General features: G+C 49.6%; 2 protein-coding genes across 4 annotated transcripts; one reads left to right on the top strand and one right to left on the bottom strand.

Moving 5' to 3' along the window:
- Positions 1-2633: 2633 nt before the first annotated feature.
- vgll4l (vestigial like 4 like) lies at positions 2634-6435 on the bottom strand. 2 transcript variants are annotated; one of them, XM_029162490.3, is made up of 5 exons: positions 5968-6435; positions 4371-4494; positions 4039-4282; positions 3516-3597; positions 2634-3361 (listed from the first exon to the last, which is right to left on the bottom strand). In XM_029162490.3, the coding sequence occupies exons 1-5, from the start codon at positions 6032-6034 to the stop codon at positions 3036-3038; spliced, it is 843 nt and encodes a 280-aa protein (XP_029018323.1). In that variant the 5' UTR covers positions 6035-6435; the 3' UTR covers positions 2634-3035. The 2 variants fall into 2 exon arrangements, with proteins under 2 accessions (XP_029018323.1, XP_029018324.1); XM_029162491.3 differs by lacking the exon at positions 5968-6435 and adding an exon at positions 4606-5906.
- A 750-nt stretch (positions 6436-7185) lies between these two features.
- syn1 (synapsin I) lies at positions 7186-16459 on the top strand. 2 transcript variants are annotated; one of them, XM_029162488.3, is made up of 14 exons: positions 7186-8264; positions 8492-8916; positions 9388-9445; positions 9881-9972; positions 10051-10207; positions 10548-10637; positions 11093-11155; positions 11236-11378; positions 11468-11542; positions 11635-11737; positions 11837-11986; positions 12285-12354; positions 12465-12930; positions 13604-16459. In XM_029162488.3, exons 2-14 carry the CDS (start codon positions 8573-8575, stop codon positions 13737-13739), a joined length of 1947 nt encoding a protein of 648 aa, XP_029018321.1. In that variant the 5' UTR covers positions 7186-8264; positions 8492-8572; the 3' UTR covers positions 13740-16459. The 2 variants fall into 2 exon arrangements, with proteins under 2 accessions (XP_029018321.1, XP_029018322.1); XM_029162489.3 differs by having other exon boundaries at positions 7527-8264; positions 13642-16459.
- Positions 16460-21064: the final 4605 nt, after the last annotated feature.

The following is a 21064-nucleotide window of genomic DNA, read 5'->3' as shown; positions in this document are numbered from 1 at the left end:
GCCTGCTTTAAATATGAAGCCGGCGCAGTGCACGCCTCTCCCGTCCCGTCATGAGACCTGTCGCTGCCCAGAGCTAATGTTTAGCCGGGTTGTTGACAGTGGGAAAATAATTGCGCCTGTGTTTGATTGTGTAGCTTTAAGGTGCTGAAATCCCTAAATTGCTTTCGCCACTTAGGAACACAAATGTTTTCTGTTTTGGCGAAACACACCTTCTAGTTCCTAAAGAAAACGAAACCGTTTTACTGAGCGTGTAATTAATATGAACGTAACATTTCTGAGTACTATGTATCGTTTGACCGAGATATAAATAAAAATACACCTTAGTTTTATGTCCATTCACAAAAAGCATCATTATTGTAATGAACACCGTGACTTTTACTTTGACGCCATCTACTGGCCAAACGTGATATCTCATGCGGGATGAGGTTGCATGATATTGTTACTGCTGCAGCAACTATATGAAAGTGTTTGCAATAACATGGTTGTACATGATTTTTTCTAGGTTTTCCTCTCCTATTTTTAGTTTCTCTCCTGGACCGACACTTCAGTGTTTACATCTTTAGGATCTAAAGCTCATAAAGCGTTAGCTGCCGTGTACGTCGCTCATTAACTAAGCAGAACATCACAGACTTGTATCCGGCCTATGAGTTTCCACTGCGCGTGTCAGGCTGTCAGCAGAACAGGCCCTTGGCTGAAATGGTAGAGTGCCCCCGTATGTGCTGATGAGGTCCTCTCCATTACTGATTTATTCGGGGGCTGTTGGATGTGACGGTGCAGGGTGAACTTTGCGAGACCGCGCGTGTACACAAATGCTGCCCGTGTGGAATATTTCGACCTCTGCAGAGCATGTGACAGCATGGAGTGGAAATGAGACAGTTGTAGAGGCCACACACTGCATTTAAGCATTTATTTATGTGTGTTACACGCTGGTATATACACATGTATGGATGTGTGTTGTTTTACATGAGCTCACCTACAGCACCTCCAGTTGAAACAACCTATTAGCCCCACAACAAAAAGAACAACACTTACATCAACACTAAACGCATCATGTGGCATTCAAAGACCATTTAGGTTTGTGCGAAATTATTTCTTGTATCCACATTTTAAGGGGCTTTTGTAAGTAGTATTAATCACACCAGTGTGTGTGTGTGTGTGTGTGTGTGTGTGTGTGTGTGTGTGTGTGTGTGTGTGTGTGTGTGTGTGTGTGTGTGTGTGTGTGTGTGTGTATTTTACTTACTGTTTCCCATCGTGTCGAGTGAAGTTGTTTGATTTCACTCGGGTGATCTGAAAAAATTCTTACAATTATCCCAGATATATTCGAGCTGAGTTTGATCATTTAAGCACAAAGAGACTGAGCAAGAATTTGGAAAATGAATCACAACCAAAGTCATTTGGCGTAATCATGCTCTTAGTGGATTAGATCTGCAATTTAAACGATTTACCAAATGTTTCTGGTTTGTTGCTGGTGATCTGACGTCTGACAGCCCAAACAGAGTACAAGCACTTTCCCACATGGTTTTGGCCAATCTGCTCTGTTGTGGTGCGGCCTTAATTACTACTGTTGCAGGAAAACTCACTTAAATGTTGTTTTCTATTATGCTTGAGGTATTTTGAATGATAATTATATGCCGCCGTGGCTCCGAACAACAATGTGCGTGTGTTTTGAGGCCGCATGAGAAGCTCCTCTCTGCACATTCACATGTTTTTTTGTGGGCTTTATTTTTTTCTAATTACCTTTCGCTGTTTCGTGGGGCTCCAGCACATGACAATCCAACGTATCAATCAAACAGTGTATGTGTACCTAATAAAGTGACCTTCTAATTTGATTTGCTTAATTATTGTATAGACACGTATACTTGAGCTCTCGCTGCGTGGATCGGTTGTTAATGCAGCAGCGTGACACTGACGTGGACGGACTCTAGGTGGCGTCGGTGCCTCTGTTCACGCTGGCTGTTAAATCAAATCCACCTTTAAACGCATGACTGTCTTGCGTCTCAACTGTCATTAGCTCCTTTCATCCATTTGGAGTTTCACATTAGCTTACGCTTTCTGATTCCACTCCCGGACTGCGTCCCCAGTGCGTTCAGCTGGTCAAACGGGTTATTTCCCACATCTTTAACATGGAATAACTCTTCCATTTCCAAAACAACCTTTGGGAATTTTTTTTTTTAAGCGCTGATATCACGTTTAAGGTTGGACAAGATAGGACATGCAAATAAGCAACCGAAGACCTTGGAATTGGTTCTCATGCTCGGGCCTCTATTAGCCCAACCCTTGCTTCCCCGCTTCCCTCCCTCCTATCCCTTGCCAAACAGGATCTGTAGGATCTCACAGAGTCATTTTCTCAGGAGACAAGAATGTCAAAACACAAGGTCTGGTGCCTGCTGGAACACGCAGCCTCGCATTCCCTCAAACTTACTGGAAAATGGTCCTGGCGTTTCTCAGTGTGCGGTCACAGCTCCACGCAGAACGCCGGACGCGCTGCAGACGCTCGCTGAGTCACCAGCCAGTCTGGCACAGCCCTGCCTGTGTTACAAGGTGGCCCTGAGGTCCCGACCTCATCGTTTTCCCTACTTTCTAGGACGCCTAGCTTCCTTTGAACAATAAAAAAGGACAAATACACAAAAGCGTTGACAGATTTGACCTTTTTTTTATTCTCTGTACAGCAAAAGCACAGTATAGTACAGCTTAAGGACGCGCCATTCAGCCTGCAAGGGTCACAACTGTATCAGAACATAAATATAATACAATGAATTCAAATGACACAGAATCAAGGAAATGTAAAGGATTATTAATTGACTGATTAAATCGTCCCACATCACCAGCTCAGGTAAATAAATGCTATCGACCAACAGAGGATAGAAATGTAACAGAGTGGCCCTAAACGCTACATTCTCCTGCATCCGTGCGTTTCCACGGCGACTCCCATCCTGCAGCTCTCGGCTCGCTCTCTCCCCACGGGCCCCCGGCGGCTCCATCCCGGCAGAGCTGCATGACGTGAAACGTAAAGTCATCCTGGGCCCCGGGTCGTCTCAGGTCTTGGTGACGGGCCAGTGGCCGCAGGCCGACGACGAGCCGCCGCCGGGCTCCTTGTGGGAGCGGCGGGGGCTGCGGCTGTAGGTGGGGGAGTGGGTGACGCTGGGGCTGCTGGGGGGCGTGGACGAGCAGGAGGACGACTTGGACTTGATCTGCAGCCACGTCTCCCCCAGCGCCTTGGCGAAGTGGTCGTCCACCGACACGCTGATGGAGAGCCGCTGCTGGGCGCGGGCCTTGGGGTAGTCGGCGCCGAGGCTCCGCTGGAAGTGCTCCTCCACCACGTGGTCGTAGCCGCCGCCGCCGCCGCCGCCGGAGGAGGCCGCTGAGGAGGAGAGGACGATTGGCAAACATCAGATCCACATCCACGCCTCGGTGAGTCAGGCAGCGCCGGCGATCATGGCCGGCGTGATGCATGCGTGACAGCCAGGGAGGGGCCGTCTGGCGCGTGAGCTCATTCAGCAGCGCGTGACTCCTACCTGACGCGGGGCCTCCGTGCACCTCGGATCGGCAGGAGGGGCTCCCCGACGACGAGACGCAGGTGATCACAGACGGACGCACCTGGAACGACAACAATTATTGAAGTCACAGGTGGAGGAGCAACTTTTTTTTTTTTTTTTTTTGCCTCGGGCACGTTTTCCACACCTACACTTTGTTTTCGCTCCGTGCACTGCGCGTTGCGCGACGAACAAAACACTGTTGAATTTTTCGGTTTGCAAACAAACAGACGTGGAACCCATTGGACTGGTTGGGTTCGCTCGCGCACGCTGCCTGCCGCCGGCGCGCTGCCAGAAACAGGTCAAAGACGGAGTCGTCTGTTTAGTCTTGTTCGCGGCATTCCTCCCTCCATCGCTCACATTTTCTCCCTGGATCCGGCTGGATCGCATAGCTCGGGCGAGCCCGGGCCTGCTGCGTTCACTGACTCCGCGCTGCGTAGTGTCCCGCCGCTGCGTGACGCTACATGTGCGCTGCAGCTTTTCGGGACTCTGTTCGGTTCTTTACCTGAATGTGACTGGCTGCGGCGCTTTTGGCCTTTTCCTCCGTGCCGCCGGGGTCCTTCCTCGGCTTCTTGATGAGGGCGATTGGCTGGTCCATGATGGGGGCGTAGTACACGTGGGCGGGCAGGGGGCTGGTGGGGCTGGGGGTGGGACTCCATGAGGACGAGGGGCTCTGTGGGGCGGCAGCCGCGGCTGGTGCCGCTCTGTGGGCGGCTTTACCCACGCTTCTGCTCAACGCCCGCTCTCGCCTGAAATCAGCATTACACATATATATTTGTATATGAATTTGCATTTCATTTCACACGTTTCGCCACTGTAACTGGTCTGGTGACCGACCTTTCCTCCAGTGTGAGGCCTCTCTCGTGGACGCGCTTGCGCTTGACTGGATACACGGTGGGGGCGCGCACCCGGTCGTTAGCGACGTGTCTGTATCGGTCTTCGCTTCGGAGATGAGGCTGACCTGAACAACAGCAAAGACATCAATGAACAGAGCGCAGGGTTGTGACTGAGAGACTTGAGTGACCTATTCTAGTACAGGGATGATGGTGTGTGACACCCGGCGATGACTAACCGCTTGTTTTGATCCATGACATCAACCTGCATGACAACTATTCGTGGGAAACGTTTTTTTGTCACCGTTAATTGTAAACTGTTAAGCTGCAGAACTCGATATACCTGATTAGTGAACGTTGCAAAACTACACAAGAGTCATCGCTAACGGTAAATGTTGTTTTTCTGCACGACGCTGGCGTCCTGCCCGTTCACACAGTCCAAACGGCAGCGCGCGCAACGTGCGCGCGCCCGATGGTCTCCCACGGACCCTCGCGAGGACCCCCTCGCTGTGGCGACGCTCGCGCGAGAAGAAGGCCCATTAAACGTGAACGCACGCGTGCACACATATTGAACGTTTTTTTTTTTTTTTTTTGCAGCATCGCAAGTTGAAACACATCAACGAGACGCTTCTGATTTCGCAAATGTACTGAATAAAAAAGGAGTGTAACGCTGATCAGGACCCGACAAGTTCCGTGTGTTCAGTGTGCTTATAAGCGTGTCTTTGTGCTGTGATTGATGATAATAGACTTGGTCGCCATTAGAATAACGCCTGCTACTGTCTCAACAGACGCATACAGTCGAGGAACAAAGCGCTGTCTGGAAGTGTGAAGGCCATTCTTTAAATGCATGCACGGTCCACACACTGTAAAGTTTCCCCGACTGTATTCAAACGACTCCATTTTGAAGGGGAGTCATCTGTTTTGCATGCGAAGCCGAAAGAACGAGGTCGCGCGCTCCAATACACGTTTTTCCTCTCTCAACACCTGTGAGCTCCTTGTTCTCACACGGTGCCATTGTGGAGAAAGAGAGAGAGAGAGAGCGCGCGCGCGAGGGGGGTGGGGGCAGCTATAACCACACCTATGCTGATTTTCTAACGCCTCGGGCATGGTTATTTCTTCCTCATTAGCCGAGGGAATAAGCCGCCTGACCTTCTGCTTTGCCTCATGTAATCACATTTAATGGCCAAACAACACAGAAACCACAGAGCGGCGAGTGACGACACAGTTTACAGGAACCTTTTTCCTGTTCAGTCTGAGAGCTCTTCAGTCCCGCTCTGTGTAATCAGCCTTTTATTCTGGGCCGTCCTAAGTACATTCATTTGTTCATTATGTTTGTCTTCATGACAACAAACTCAAACCATTTTACAAAGTCTGTGACCTTTGTTAATGTATCTTCCATTTGACGTTCATCATCAGCTGATTGTTTTAATCCACGGTTGCATAAAATCATTCACACAACAATAGTAAACCTCTAAAATGAGATCAAACCTTAACATATAAAACATATCACACAAAAATGTTTTAGCAGAACCGCACAGACAGCGGCTTCACTGACACAAATCACCAGAACGCAATAAAAGAAAGATGGTAAATCAACTCACCTTCCAAAATGTAGACCTTAAAGCCGCTGCTCATCCGGGTAATGTACTGGAAATTGGCCACAGCCATGGCTCCTCGTCTCTTTGTGTCTGCGCGAATGCAGAGGAGCGCCTTGCTTACGGGACACAAAGTGCCTCAGTTGTAGATTGTATTGGACAGGTAATGAGATGCTGGGTCTGAGCTCAGCCAGGTAAAGTATCAGGTGAGGGCAGGGATTCCAGGCGCACGGGCCTGCCCCGGGATCTGTCGGTCCAATCGGATCGCCTCGTTCCCCCGGCGTCATAGTCCTGGAGGCGGTGTGTTCTCACACGCAGGCCGGCCTCACAACTGCGCAGTGCAGTTGCTAAATGTCGTACCCCAGACAGGATACTGGGGCGATTTCATTTCACCCCCTGCTTTAATTTCAAGGTGATCCAAAAACAAGCGCGTCTTTGTCCTCTTATTCTGTTTTATCAGCAACTCTTAGTTTAGCAACTCTAGATTTTCTTAAAAAAGGTGAAAGGTGCTTTTTGTCAGCAACCCACCCCCCCACCCCCCTCCACCAACAATACCACCCCACCCCCCGAGATCTGCAATCTCACCGAACAGCATTTTTCCGAGCGCTTGGCCCACCGGAGCTCCACTCATTCCACTGACCTGCTCGTACACGCAGCCGTACTGCGGGCCTGCCACGCCACTAATCCACGGGCTTTTGTTGATGGCCAGACAAAGGCTCCTAAGTCCTGAAAACGCTGCCGCCTGGAGAACAACTTCACTTGAGCGCACTCGAGTTTGGCCACAAGCTTTTGGAGGCCGCTCACTCAGATGCCGTGTGCCGATGGTACGGATGAAAAGAGTCTTGAGGAGTAGTTATATGTTTTAGGACATGTGAATAAAATGACATGAAGACATAACTGAAACCAATAAAATACCTTCCTGTCTCTGTTGCTGCCTGATCCGGTCATAAAACTGCAAATGACTGCTGCTTTAACAGGTTGAGAGCAGCTGGTTAAACTATAAAGTTTTATATGAAAAGGCCCTGACCACGAATCTAACTAAGCTCAACACTGACCCCTGGCGTTCACACACTGCGAAAGCACCAAGGGAGTGTGAACCACCGCAGTCACATAAGAAACACTGTGTTCTCCTTTAGGCTTCTTCTATATTAGAAATACTGCTCAACCCTAAAGTGTTGACTCATACAAATATAAAACACGGTGAAAATATTAATTTGTCCCTGATATTTTAATATTTTATATAGTATGTGAACTACCTGAAGGTAATAATTGCCATTGTGAGTAGTTTTAATTTACAAACTAAAAATGCTTGCTGTTTATGTTTTATTTAGCTTTTTGTGTTTTGCTGTTCCCCCCAGTAAAACTGTTCTATTCATGTGCACAGCACATCACATATGCAAATCATTTTTTGTTTTCTTTTTGTAAATAATAAAGTTTGTGCTTGAGTAAATAGACCCACAGCATCTGAGGCCAATGTAAACACCTTTCAGTTGCCATCACAGTAGTTTCTATAGTAGAGCCCAGGGGGCCTCTGTTGATCTCTGGCTCTAAACATGTCCAACAGACGGCGCAACCCTGCCGAATACTCAAAATAAAAACACACTGTGAAGCGTCTGAAAGACAATTAGTAAGAGTGCCACTGCAGTGTCAGTGAACGCAGCAGGGTGCCGTAGCCCAGCAGCACCCACATGCGCCCCGTGGAGTCAACAGCAGGCTCGTGTCTGGCACAGAGCGACGCCCTTGTCACACTGCTCTCATCAGCACCACCCTCATATCCCAACAGCAAGGCTCGTCAAGGTACTGCATGCAATCACGAGCAGAGCAAACCCGGAAGTGTAGCAATGTGCCATACGGTAAAGAATAGCTGATTTTATTTCGGAGGCAGGGCTCTCGTCGGTTGTTTAATATTGATTTATTAACAAGTCGTTTCGATTTTAACACACAAATCGACAAATCTGCAGAAATTAAGTGCAGTTTATTTTGAAAGCAACTTCCGGAAAATGTAGTCCGCACATTGCCTTACTTGACTGTGGTCCATCTGGCAGGCTCCCTTCCCTTAGGATGACTGGGAGTGACGCAGGGCAGTCGGAAAAAACTGGGGCTTGAGGGTGAGGACGGGGAGAGCGGCGGTGATGCAGGAAGGACTGCATCTGTAATTCGACTGGCTTCGACCCGATGCATGGCCTCCCTGGCTGCACAGAGGACACGAGAGTCACCTATGCGCTGGCTCGGCGGTGACAAATAGGCTAATAAGAAGGAACCACCACCTCATCCCCGGGGCGGATCGGGTCGCACGCTCCCAGGTAGGCGCCACTGATCCGCCTTATTCCCCCCGAAAGCAGAGCAATATAGGCGTCGCTTTAAATTAGCCCATGAATAATTCAGCGAATTGGGTTATTTCACTGAAATCAGTCTTGGGGCCATTTTCATCAGCGGGCTGGGTGATACTTTTTCACATTAGCCCGTGCCATAGTCACGATTTCTACAATTATCTAAAATAATTAATAACTCGAGACTTCCTCCTCCGTAGGATCGCAAAGGTGTCCGTCGCATTCGCTTGGAGGATATTCGCGCACCCCGGTCCGTCGTTTTAATTCACAATAATTCCACCATGAACTACCTACGTCGACGACTGTCGGACAGCAATTTCATGTCCAACCTGCCCAATGGCTACATGACCGATCTCCAACGCCCCGACCCGCCGCAGCAAAGCCCCGCAGTGTCGCCCGGGCCGTCCGAGAGGCGCCAGTCCACCAGCCAGCAGCCGCCGGTGGGAGGAGGAGGCGGCGGCGGCGGCGGCGGCGGCGGAGGATCCAGCTTCTTCTCGTCCATCTCCAACGCCGTCAAACAGACCACGGCCGCGGCTGCGGCGACCCTGTCCGAGGCGGCGGACCGGGCCGGAGTCTCCAGCAGCGCCAAGCTCCTGCTGGTGATCGACGACCAGCAGACCGACTGGTAAGTGCGCCCCGTCTAGACGGAGACTGCGGGGGCTGCGGGGGTCCGGAACCGGGGGGGGGGGGGGGTCAAACGAATCACCGGATACACCTGCATGGTGGCGACTCAGAGGCGCAGCACCCGGACAGGAGAGAAGCCATTTTCATCAGCGATTTCATCAATCCGGCTTGGACCCAGCGAGTAAAACGCTGTAAACCGTGGACTAGTCTACATGTATGTGACCGGCAGCACCACGTATGCATTCAGAGCAAACATGTCAGTCCGGCTTCCTCACCTGAACCCAGCTTCCCACAGCAGAGTCCAGGTGCTGCTCTGCCACAACACGCAGGAGGCGTCCATACTTCTACTTCATGAGCCGGAGTAGAGTGTGTTTACAGTCACCTTGATTCCTGCTGATTTCACGTACTTTTCCGTGTCAGGATGTTCTCCAGGGTCCAGATCATGCAACTGTCTCCCTTATCTCACATTCAGGGTGAAGGTGTTTAGAGGACGGAAGGTCCACGGTGAATTTGACATCAAGGTGGAACAGGTGGGTTCTTGCCTCTGCTCTGTTACTTCCAGGCAGGAGAACAGAGAACATTCTGATCTATCTTTCTCAATGCGTTCTGCTGAAACCGAAAGGGTTCAATCGTCTCTAGACAAAGACGAATGTTGGATTCTATCATACATGAATTGTTTGCGAAGCCTAAGACGAGAGCAGTGGCCGTTGTGGTCAGTGATGTCGCTTCATAGGGAATGTTCATTGATTCTACTCACTACTACTACTGAGTACTGTATGTGTTCATGGCTGCGATCCACTCATTAGCAGTTCTTCCGTGCCTCCAGCTTTTCCGCCTCTTTTTATTTTTATCCCTTTAAGACGCGCCGGTGTTTTCAATGTGTTACTTGTAGCTCATTAACAGGAGAAACACTGCCAATATAAAAGCGCCTCTGAATAATTGCTCTAACAATTTGAACCTTTTAGGCCGAGTTCTCTGAAATCAACCTGGTGGCGAACGCTGCAGGCTCGTACAGCGTGGACATCGATGCCATCAGGAATGGACACAAGGTCACTAAGTGAGTAGAGAGAACGGGGAGGGCGAAGCGGTTCCCCTTCATGTGCTTAGGTGCTGATCCGTTGTTCTCGTGCACCAGAACCGTCAAACCAGACTTTGTGCTGATTCGGCAACACGCCTTCAGCATGGACAAGAACGGGGACCACCGGAACATGGTCATCGGACTGCAGTACGCCGGGCTGCCCAGTGTCAACTCTTTGCACTCGGTCTACAATTTCTGTGACAAACCGTGGGTGGTGGGTGATATTTGACTTACGATTTCTGTTCGCAATGAGGTTTTACAGCGTTTTATTAGGCGAGCCAGGCTCACTGAGAACCCGGGCCTTGCTCTGCAAAGGCAGCCCAAAAAAATCCTGGCTAAAACGCTGGTGTCATACTGGGACATTCTGGCAAATTTGCTCCATTTGTTGATGCTGCATTGAATTATCTTGACGTTAGCCAGGAAAGTGGAACCGTCATTAGCGGAGTGGTCGTCATGAGCTTCTACATTTGAATACTGCTGTTGTGTCGTCCTCTTTCAAGTCGATGGAGTAGCGTCATGTAAAGCTGCGTCCGCTGCCTGTGTGTGCGTTTCAGTTCGCTCAGATGTCTAGACTTCACAAGCAACTGGGCCCGGAGGAGTTCCCACTGATTGAGCAGGTTTATTATCCCAACCACAAGGAAATGGTGAGTCCTTCGCCAGCTGCTGGCGTCTTCTGTCTCCGCCCCCTTTTCCACTCGCGCTAATGAGCCTGCCATCATGCTAAGCAACCCTTAAAAAGACACAACACAACCAGGTCACATGGGCGTAATTTACTTCCACGTCAATATTCCATCTCATGTAGCAGCTGAGACCTAATATTACTTTCTGGTGACTGGAGATCTTGTTGGGTTTTTTTTGTGCTTCCTGGTGGAGGCTGAGTTCATTGATCTCTGCGGTGCCAAGTCAGTGTCAGAGCAGTTGGAGTGGGGCTCATCTCACCTCCACCCCTGCAGTCACAGGCTGACAGCACTGGGCTGGCTTTCAAGGGATCAGCACGAGCTAGGGTTTCCTGCAGGAGTAGATCAGGAATCTGGCTGCATGCATCACTGTCAGTTGGACTGTTGCGACGTCTGAGCGTGTGGCGCTGCTCTCCTTCCAGATCACCTCCCCGCGGTTCCCCGTAGTGGTGAAGATGGGCCACGCTCACTCAGGAATGGGAAAGGTAGGGGTGGAGCACTGAGTTCAACGTGAGTCGCACATTTCTGGAAACCGCGAGTCACCAAACCTGTATTTTGACCCCAGGTGAAAGTGGACAATCAATACGACTTTCAAGACATCGCCAGCGTCGTGGCACTGACCAAGACCTACGCTACGTCTGAGCCTTTCATTGACGCAAAGTATGACGTGCGCATCCAGAAGATCGGCAGCAACTATAAAGCCTACATGTGAGTGGCCTCCATTCTCTGGATGATGAGGGTGAACGTAGGTACTCGGGATTCAAACATGCTTGAACAATGTTCATTCCACTTAACAGGAGAACATCAATTTCTGGTAACTGGAAAACCAACACGGGTTCATCCATGCTTGAACAGGTGGCCATGTCAGATAAGTAAGAACACCAATGCAGATTAAACGTGGAACTGTAAACCACAGTCTGATGTATCATTGCGCTATTATAGCTTTGCGTACGTGTTATTTCAGATACAGGATGTGGGTGGACTCATGCGCTGACATCTTTGGAGGGTTAGACATCTGTGCTGTGGAGGCTCTGCATGGGAAGGATGGCAAGGACTACATTATAGAGGTACCGGAAGGAATGAACATATTATGGAGACATTGATCAATGATTCTGTATATTATTTCTATGTATCCTTTTTTAATATTTACCTGCGCGCGTTTTTAGGTTGATGACTGTTCGATGCCGCTGATCGGGGACCAGCAGGACGAGGATCGTGTTCAGATCGCAGAACTGGTGGTGTTTAAGATGAACCAGACAGTTCCACGAACGTCAAGCCCCGCTGCAGTCCGTGCAGCAGCAGGACAGCCGGCACAGGTGCTCCGACCCCACACCTGGAGTCGGCTCTATTTATACACACCCAACCTTCAAAATGTTAGCGCAAAACCACACAGTCTAAATGATTTGAATAAGATTAAATCAAAGGACATCAGGGGCTCAACTCACAATGTAATGCATGATACTTACTCCTACTCTGTAGGATCAGACCTGTCGTACATTTATGATATAATTCTGATGAATAATAATTTCAATGAAAAAGGCCAATTACAGTTAATAATTTTATTTTTTCTCATTTAACATTTGATTTATGTTTTTTTTAACTTTTGTCTTCTAGAAAGCGGTGTCTCCTCAACCTGTCTCACAGCCCAGAGTACCCCAGGCTCAACAGCGCCCCTCTCCTCAAGGTAGGAACCTTAAATAAACACGAAGGTAGAATAAAACATTTGACACTGAAGCATGAAGCGTTTTATCATTACTTAACATGTAAATGTGAAGGATGCATTTCTCTGTACAGGTGGTCCTCAGCAAAGCCCCCCATCTCAGCAGCGTCCACAGCCTCAGGGCCAGCCGCCTGCGCAGGCCCAGAAATCGCCCGCCAGCCCCTCAGCAGGCGACCCCAGTGCCCAGCCGCGGGCCCCGGGCCAGGGGCCTCCTCAGGGCCAGAGGCCGCCTTCCGGCCAGGGCTCCTCTCAGCGAAGTCAAGGAGGTTCCCCGCAAGCTCCCAGACAGCAGTCTGTGCAGAAACCCGCTGCAGGAGGAACGGGCCAGAAGCCTGCGGGGGGTCCCCCCCAGCAGAGGCCTGCCCAGCCCCCTAGGCAGCCGTCACAGGGGGGGCCACAGCAGCAGAGGGCCGCCGCCCCCACAACCCAGCAGCCCCGACCCGCTGCCCCTGGAGGACGGCCCCCGCTGCAGCAGAAGCCCCAGCCCCCGCAGAAGCCCAGTCAGGACAACCCGGCGATGGGCGGCTCGCCTCAACTAAAGTAAGGAAAAATACTCATTTTTCAGAGTGAATGCAACATAGAGCCCTGAACAGATCCCCTCTCTCGCATTTTGCATGCATCGAAACACGCATGCCTCATTGGAAATCTGTTCAGTGGCAAATGATTCATGAGAACGTGCATGATGCAGGTTATGGATTTTCTTTACTGTCCTCCTTAAGCAGATACAAGCAGACCTGTTATGTTTGATCATCATAGACCTTTAACATCAGCCACATGGGTTAAAAGAGATGAGATTCTGAATTCTTGTATGAACAGGAAAGAACTGTCCAAACTGACATAATGCACCTACTTATTAGGTAGTGAGGAAGTCGTACATTTTAAATGATAAAATATCAATATGCTGTGTACATAAAGTGTACAGACTCATTTATTTCATTCAGCTGTTGAACGCTTTATGTTGGCTTCTCATCTTATCAGGTTCGACACCGTGTCGATCCCTAATTAAAACGTGCTTCACGTCAGAGGGACGTTCACTATTCATATCATATCAGCGCCAGCTTGAAATGATGAGGCGATGCCGAGCGGCCGCATCATTTCCGCCCGGCCTCTGTCCTGCTGCCGCGCTCCGGGGTCTTTTCATTCCACGGGTCTGCTGCATGACTTTAATAGCCTTTCCCTCTGCTCTATTACCGTTCTTTTCCTCCCCTTATAGCAAATCCCAGTCTCTTACCAATACCTTCAACATTCCAGAAACCCCAGCGCCGCGGGCCAGCCTTAGCCAGGACGAGGTGAAGGCCGAAACCATACGCAATCTACGCAAATCTTTTGCCAGCCTCTTCTCTGACTGAGGCGGCATAAGACCCCCCCCCCCCCCCCTCCTCCTCCTCCACCACCACCACCACCACCCCACTCCCCTCCCACACCTCCTTCTGCTGACAGACAGATGGACAGGCAAACTGAAGGACAGATTGCGTCTTCCCCCCAAGAACTTGGACCAACAGGAACACGTCAACTGATGTACATGGACCCCGTCACGTGTACACACTTGGCACCCACTGCCTAAAAAGTTCAAATCTTTTAAATTTATCAAAAAAAAAGAAAGTCCAACACGCGTGAACCTTAGGCACTGTTGTCTGAAACATTCCTCACCTCACGCCAGTCACCCGCACACGCAACCACACAAACGCCCGTACATGCATGAGCACCCGTACACACAGAAACACGAACCACACCGTCCCGCTCCCACTCGTCGTCGGTGCCGTGGCGTCGTTGTGACCTTTTGCGTTCGCGTCTTGATGGTTCACAGATCAACCGGATGAGTCAGGGAGCTGCACAAGGATTATTGAAGTGAAGTGGGAGTGGACTCAAGGCTATATTTAATTTTCTTTTCTAAAAATAAAGGCTTTCCTTCCTGCGTTTTGGACAACGAGCTGCTAATAAAATTAAGTGGTACAAGCAGCAGCTCTACAGCAAAAATCTCACGATGCAAATGTTTGACCTCTGAAGAGAAACTAGAGCAAATATTCCTCTAATAATTTTTGTACAGTGCTTAACTCATAGCTGTCCGGTGTTAGCTTAGGCCAGATCTGTTTGAGCCGTTGGACACATTAATGGAGACTTAGCTGCATGCTGACAGGAGGCAATGGTTGCATCTCCCAACCCCTGACATTGGCGCTTGTAACTGTGTCGTCACGCGTAGTTGAACCCCCCCCCCCGCCCGCCAGTCCAGTAGTCCAGTAGGTGTTGTGAGTGTGTTGTTGCTGCCACCTTCCTTCCAGTTTCGTTCTATTGCACAAGTTCAAAAGCTGTCCACCTTTCGACGCATGCCTTACACAGACAGGGCGGTCAGATCAAATGGAGCTGTCTCAGGGATGTCCACTTGATTGTGACACTTGTGTGGGTGAGGGTCTTAGGGAAAAGGGGGTCGCCAAGCTAGAATGTTTTTATGATTTCAAACGCACTTGCACACAGTATGCTAAATAAAAAGACTAATAAAATGATACTTGAATACAGTGACATGGTCACTGACTGATGTACAAAGTCTGTGTTCTCAGGTTTGTTCATCTGTCACTTGACAAAGCAACAAAAGCAACAGCCCCGTCTGTGACGGGTGCAATACAGTAGGACAGAGCCGAGGCCCAGTGCAGAGCTGTTAGGTCACCGATAGACTCCTTTTTCATGGTGCAATCATTTCAAAGCAATGTAATGAGGTAACCTAATGAACCTGCTGCATGCCTGATGCTCGGTGGATTGTGTCAGGGTCAGGTGGGAAGTAGCAGAGCCTCCGTTTCCACATTTGCCTCTCGGTTTTTAACGGGTTCACAGTCTATAAGGAGACGTCACGCTCCACAGCAAACCTCAGCCAAGGAATGTTACACACTGTATATGCGGCTCACCTACTGTACACAGTAAAGTGAATGGTACAGGCACCTCTGCATTAAAACCCTGCCACTGCTCCCTGCTTCTTGATCAACACTCACTCCAGACCAGTACACAACCTTACGGTTACTGGAGAGCTTTCGTTTCAGTTTCAAGGCTCGACAAACGTCTTCCAGAAGGAGCGCTTTCCATTTGAATGTCAACGTAGTACGGCAATATCATGCTTTCTAGAGAAGACCCAATAGCCAAAAGTATAAAGAAGTCCTGAATCCCCCCTGCAGATTCTCCACGCTGCCTGTGTTTCAGTCTGTTTGTGTAGCCACAGTGACCCCTTGTGCTCAATGGTGCATAAACGTGTGAATGTTGTTCTGTGACTGGTCAGACTCAATAGTTGTGTTGTACAGAGCTCAGAGTGATCCGGATCGTCACATTTACCCCCCCTCGCTGCTATTTGTGCTTGTTGGTATTCTTCGTGTCCTATCGGTTTCCTTTTCCATTGGATTCTTTGCTCCTCACTCGCCTCCGTTTGCTGCGTGAGCACTAGTGATGCCGGTCTTCTTTTAAAAAGTGTCGGTACGCGACCGCGGCGTCGCCAGCTGCCGCGCGGATCAGTAGGAGTAGCCTCGTGTCATCGTTACACTGACTGTGTAATTTATGAAAATGAGCCATCACAATCAGCATGGATGATTAACTTTGTGAAGTGTAGTTACTGTCACTCAGAAGCTTGTTGGCCATATTAAGAGAAACCCATTTCCCATTTTATGGACAAGATGGACTGTGGCACAGATGCAAGATAAAAAAATAATAATTTTATGTACTTGTGTTTTTGATATTCAGATTAGTTTTTCCTTTTGAGAGGTTTCCATCATTTGTGGTGAATATATTTGACTGTGAATGTACTTTTCTTTGTTACTGCTAGTTTGGTTTTCAACGCATTGTATAATCATTGTGAAAAGAGTGGATCCCTGCGAACTTGACTCAGTCGATGCTTGTCAGACTTAAAATATCCTAAATGTAAGTGCAGAAATCAAGCTGAGGTTTTTGAAAACAAGATATACCATAATGTACATCATAGTTGGATTATTGAATTACGTGTAAAACAATTGATGTTATATGCAATGTAGCTATATAATGTGAAAATGAGTATGTTACTAAACATGCATATGTCTAATAAAGTCTATGATCAACATGGGCTGCTTTATTCATTACTGACATAATGTATACATGAACTGCATGTAACAAACTCCAGACTCATCTGTGACCACAAGGTGGTGTGGGCCAGCCAGGGTTATGTAATTCTGTTCACACTCGGGCCACAGGCAAACGGTAGGATGCTGCTGCTGCTGCTGCGTGTTTGATCTGAGCTGTAAAAGATCTCTCGTTTTCCAGGAATCTCAGGAGATCATAACAGTCGCGCTGGGCTTTCGATTTCGTAGCTATTACGAATGTGAGTCGCAAACCTAAATGCCAGTATGTGCGTAATCCTATTAAACCGAACTAATCTGGCACATGCTGCATGTAAACGCAGGTCCCTGAACGCCACTCGTCACAATTTAGCCCATCTTTTCGTAGAATATTGCCTTAATTCATGGCGTCTGAGGAAAAACACATGTATTATGTTCCAGTATCCTTTAGTCGTTAATTAGAGCCACGATTGTGAATGTAGCAGCTGCAGCCGAGAGAAGCCAATATTATTCTGCACGCTCCCTTTTAAACAATGACTCTGCTTCAGCCTGGATTTGTGGGACTCAATGGCTCCGTGTGAAAACAAATACACTTAAACTGAGGAATCGCCCCCTTCTTATCCAACTATAAAATGACCGTCTCTGTCTAAATATTTTGGGTTTATGCAGCGAGAAAAGGTTTCAGTTTTATTCAGCAGTTTTTTCACCCCCATTAACGTTTATGGTGCAGACAAAAGTGTCTGGAGTGCAAAATCCAATTTGCAGGCAGGATGTTATACAGCTGCTCATTCACGAAAGGTCAGTGTGGTTTTTAAAGCGCTGTTTGCTTCCTTGCATTTCTTATCTAGCTGCGCAGCAGGCTGCACTGTCCAGATCCAGGTTTAGTTAGCGGCTCGCTGACACCAAACAAACCCGTGATGGAGTTTATCTCAAGTCCTACACCCAAGATTCAGATTAGTGTGATGCGTCTGATGCAACTTTCATGACTTTGCGCATCATAAATAAAGAATTCAAGGGCAATTCCAGCAACAGTCTTAAAGATTGAGAGCAGACAGAAGGGGAGGGGGGGGGGGTGCACTCACGACTTCTCCCAGCGAGGATATTTCCAGATCTGACCCATTTAAGCAGGAGAAGCTGTGAGCACCAGTGCATCTGCAACTGCTGAGAAGAACGTGCACCTACGTACTTGAAAGCGCCACTAAATCACGAATGCGAAGTGTCAAAAACTGGTTCGCAGCAAAAAAAATGGAACGCAGGCTTTGAATGAGCACGCTCACAGTAACCACTCACACTTGTTTCCATTTCATTTCAAGAACATTTGAAATAAGTAATCATCTGATTCGGCACTGAGCCGGCGGCGATGAATGGGAGCGGGAGGGTGTTATTATACACGTCCTGCAGCCTTGCACAATTAGTGCAACTCCGTGCTGCTCTGCATTGTGCTGCAGCGCGGCTGAATAATATCCATATTTAGAAAGCCCTCATTGATTCTTCCTAAGCGAGGCACAGAAGATTTGTTGTCCGTCCGTCCAGGCGTTAATAGCAAGACCTCCGCCGCCGTCCTGCATGAAAAAACCCGCAGCCGACCTCCGTCTGCGTTTGAAACGCTGATGCAACTCTGAGCCACAGTGTTTGCTTCCCCTGAACGCACCATAACCGCGCTCTGTTCTCCGGGCTGTTGCATAACGATATCATGGTGACAGTGCACAAACACAAATAATTCACACCATCCGGGGCGCCCGCACCAAAAGGCCCGTCTCCTCCTTCCAAGCGCCTTTTCCCCTTTAATAAAATGCGGCACGTGACCGAGTGGCTCCTGAGCCAAAATGACAGATGAAGATGATGGAGAAAAGAGAGAGGGGAGCGTAGTAGAGAGCGCGGGATGTCTCACTGTGGCCGCGGAGACCAAGACAGAGCGGTCTGTGTTTGCTCAGTGCAGCTGTGAGTAATATCCACACTATTCTTACTTTGACCTACATGTGCTCAGAACGTGCCCACGTGAGCGTGCAGGTCCTTCTCCCCGCTGCTGCATTTCCAGGAGGCCTCTCCTCAGCGTTGCTGCCGCACCTAAAATCCTCGCTCTCCATCAGAGGGAAGGTGGCAGAGGGTGTTTCGGCGTGATGTTCAGTCGGCGTGGGGCGGCTCTGCTCCGCCCCCCGCCCCCCGCGGTGGAGCTTCTGCAGGCGGTTGACGGCCCTTCATTTTCCTGCCCGTGACGTAGATCTAGTTTTTATGGCCTGAAACTCCCATCAGCACTTTACTTCATTCGCTTTTAAATCAACCCCGGTCTCCTTTCCGCTCCTACTCACTGTGGGTTACCATGGCTACCGCTCCCAAATGATCTGCCTTGTACATGAATTTGTTTATGAGTTTTGCTCAGAGCGGATTGGAATGTTCTTTTTTTCCCCCCCTGCAGCCAAGATAAACATCATTTGTTAATCAAGCATGGGATTCAAGTAAATCAAGCATTTGTAATTATTTAATGCCCATTATGTTCAGTTTCGTTTCTTTAAAAACACTAGAATTGATTGCGGTTTCATCAGAGAGCAATCATGAAATTTCCTCTACTTCTTTTACAACTACTGTAACTTTTACATCACGTCGCAGCAGCTCCCCGGGAGAAACAGTAAGAGCATCTGTACTTTACTCAGACCAGCAATCCGGCCATTCTAATCTGGTCTGATCTTTCAGGAATCAAAAGTATGCCAGTGTAGATTCTTTAGATCCCCGCTGAGCGTGCGGGTACTTTGCTCGGTTCTTAATCCCCCTGCGGCCAGCGTGGCAGGCGCCCTCGAACGCACCGTAAACCTAAAGGCCCAGGGAGGTCGGACGGAGAGGATTGAGTGCTTTAATTTGCTGAGAACTTAATCGGACTTTATTGAGAATTAACTAACAAGTGTGGGTGCATCTCCCACTCGCCGCCACAGCGTTCCTCCATATTTTACACGTGTTCGAGAAGGTCCGGCGAAATGTCAAGGCGGCGCCCACGTTCGGACGCGCGGCGTGTCTGGAAGCTCTAATTCTGGCTGCGCGGAACATTCACCGCCGCAGGGGCCGCGCGCAGCGTCCCTGTAGCTTCCCCTGGGGCCGCTTGTGCCGCAGCCAAGCTGAAATGTGTCTGCCTTAACAGCTCTGTCTAATGTGTTTTCCTTGTCCAACATAATTGAAGCTGAGAGATGCTCTGTAGCAGCCTGCCACGCCGGCTATTTTGGGCTGGACTTTGTCGGCAACGGGGCCTGGATGCATGTGCATCACCACATTCCCTTACGTAACTCCCTCCACCCGGGAACACAGAAATCAGAAGGGAAGTTTGTCGGGCGTCTTAGTCCTACAGAGAGTTAATCAGGGACAGCTGGGGACGTGAAGGCACGGCCATTGTGCCAGCGTGAGCCGGGAAGCGGCGGGAGCGAAGCGGAAACATGCACATTCCTCCTTGCGTCTCATTGAGACGTCAGGGTAGAAGGATGCTCATTTGAGGCCCCGATGAGCTTTGGTGTTGTTACTTTGTGATGGTTTAGGCCTGAGTGAACCCCCAACAACCCCCCCCCCCTCCTCAGAGGAGCATCCGATCAATAGAGAAGCATTGATTTTCTCTCCTCGGACCCCACGAGGTGCCTCAGCCAGCTGACAGACCCCCGTGCCCGCTAACCGACGGCCGGCATGGGCCGATGCCAGCGCACGGCGCCGAGGAGGGCGAGTCACACGAGGCGCGCTCAGAGGCATGACGGCTCTTGTTACGGGAACCAACTCTGTCGACGCTGAGTATCGCTGCTTCTGCCCGATCAGCACCTGCTGTCTGTCGTGATTCCTATCTGCCGTTACGACTGCTCCACTAGGCAGTTTTCCTGCGGCAGTCGCGTGCGCGGCGCTGGGGGGGGGGGGGTCTCGCGGCCAGCTGTCGCCGGCGTCGGAACGGGACGAGCCAGGACAGAGGCGCTTTCCCAACGTTTACGAGGGGGAAAGAGAAGCGAAAAGCAAACGTGACAACGTTTTTGCGCTCGGTGCCAAGTGGCTGCAGCGGGTCCTCGCTGCAGGATTCATTAGTCAGAGCAAGTGTCGGCCATATAGGTCATGGTCTCATTAACGGCGCATCGCACCGGTTGCAGAGACTTTCTAATGAATTAATCACAGCTGCTTTGAAAACTATTGAGGAAAATGCACATTCAGTTCATTATCATGCATTCCTAGTTTTCTTGAGATTTCATATTAAGCCGCAGGAAACTTACTCCCCACTCACCTGGCACCTAAAAGACCAGTGTTACAAATTTAGTAACACAACAATCACATAAAAATGATAGTGGCTGGAACCACATTGTTTTTCTTCATACTGACATAGTTTGCCCAGTGCACGTGCACGCGTTTTCAAGGCGTCCGTGTCGTCGCCTCATGACGGAGGGAGCTGCTCGCACTGTCACACTGCATGATGACCCAACAACCAGCAACAGCTTCCCCCGGATGTGCCCGCGCTGCTGTCCCCGGGACTCCATATTCAGAGACCGCATTGCTGCTCTGAGCGCGTGCGCCCGCCCACCTGCAGACACCCTCCCCAGCCTCATCCCGGCCCCCACCCCCACCCCTGCCTCCTTATAAAAGCGCGCACGGCCACGCCC

This window comes from Betta splendens, chromosome 9 (assembly GCF_900634795.4).
Source record: "Betta splendens chromosome 9, fBetSpl5.4, whole genome shotgun sequence".
NCBI classification, from domain to species: domain Eukaryota; kingdom Metazoa; phylum Chordata; class Actinopteri; order Anabantiformes; family Osphronemidae; genus Betta; species Betta splendens.
Note: the sequence above shows the minus strand (reverse complement) of the source record. Positions and strands in the feature narration are given on the sequence as shown.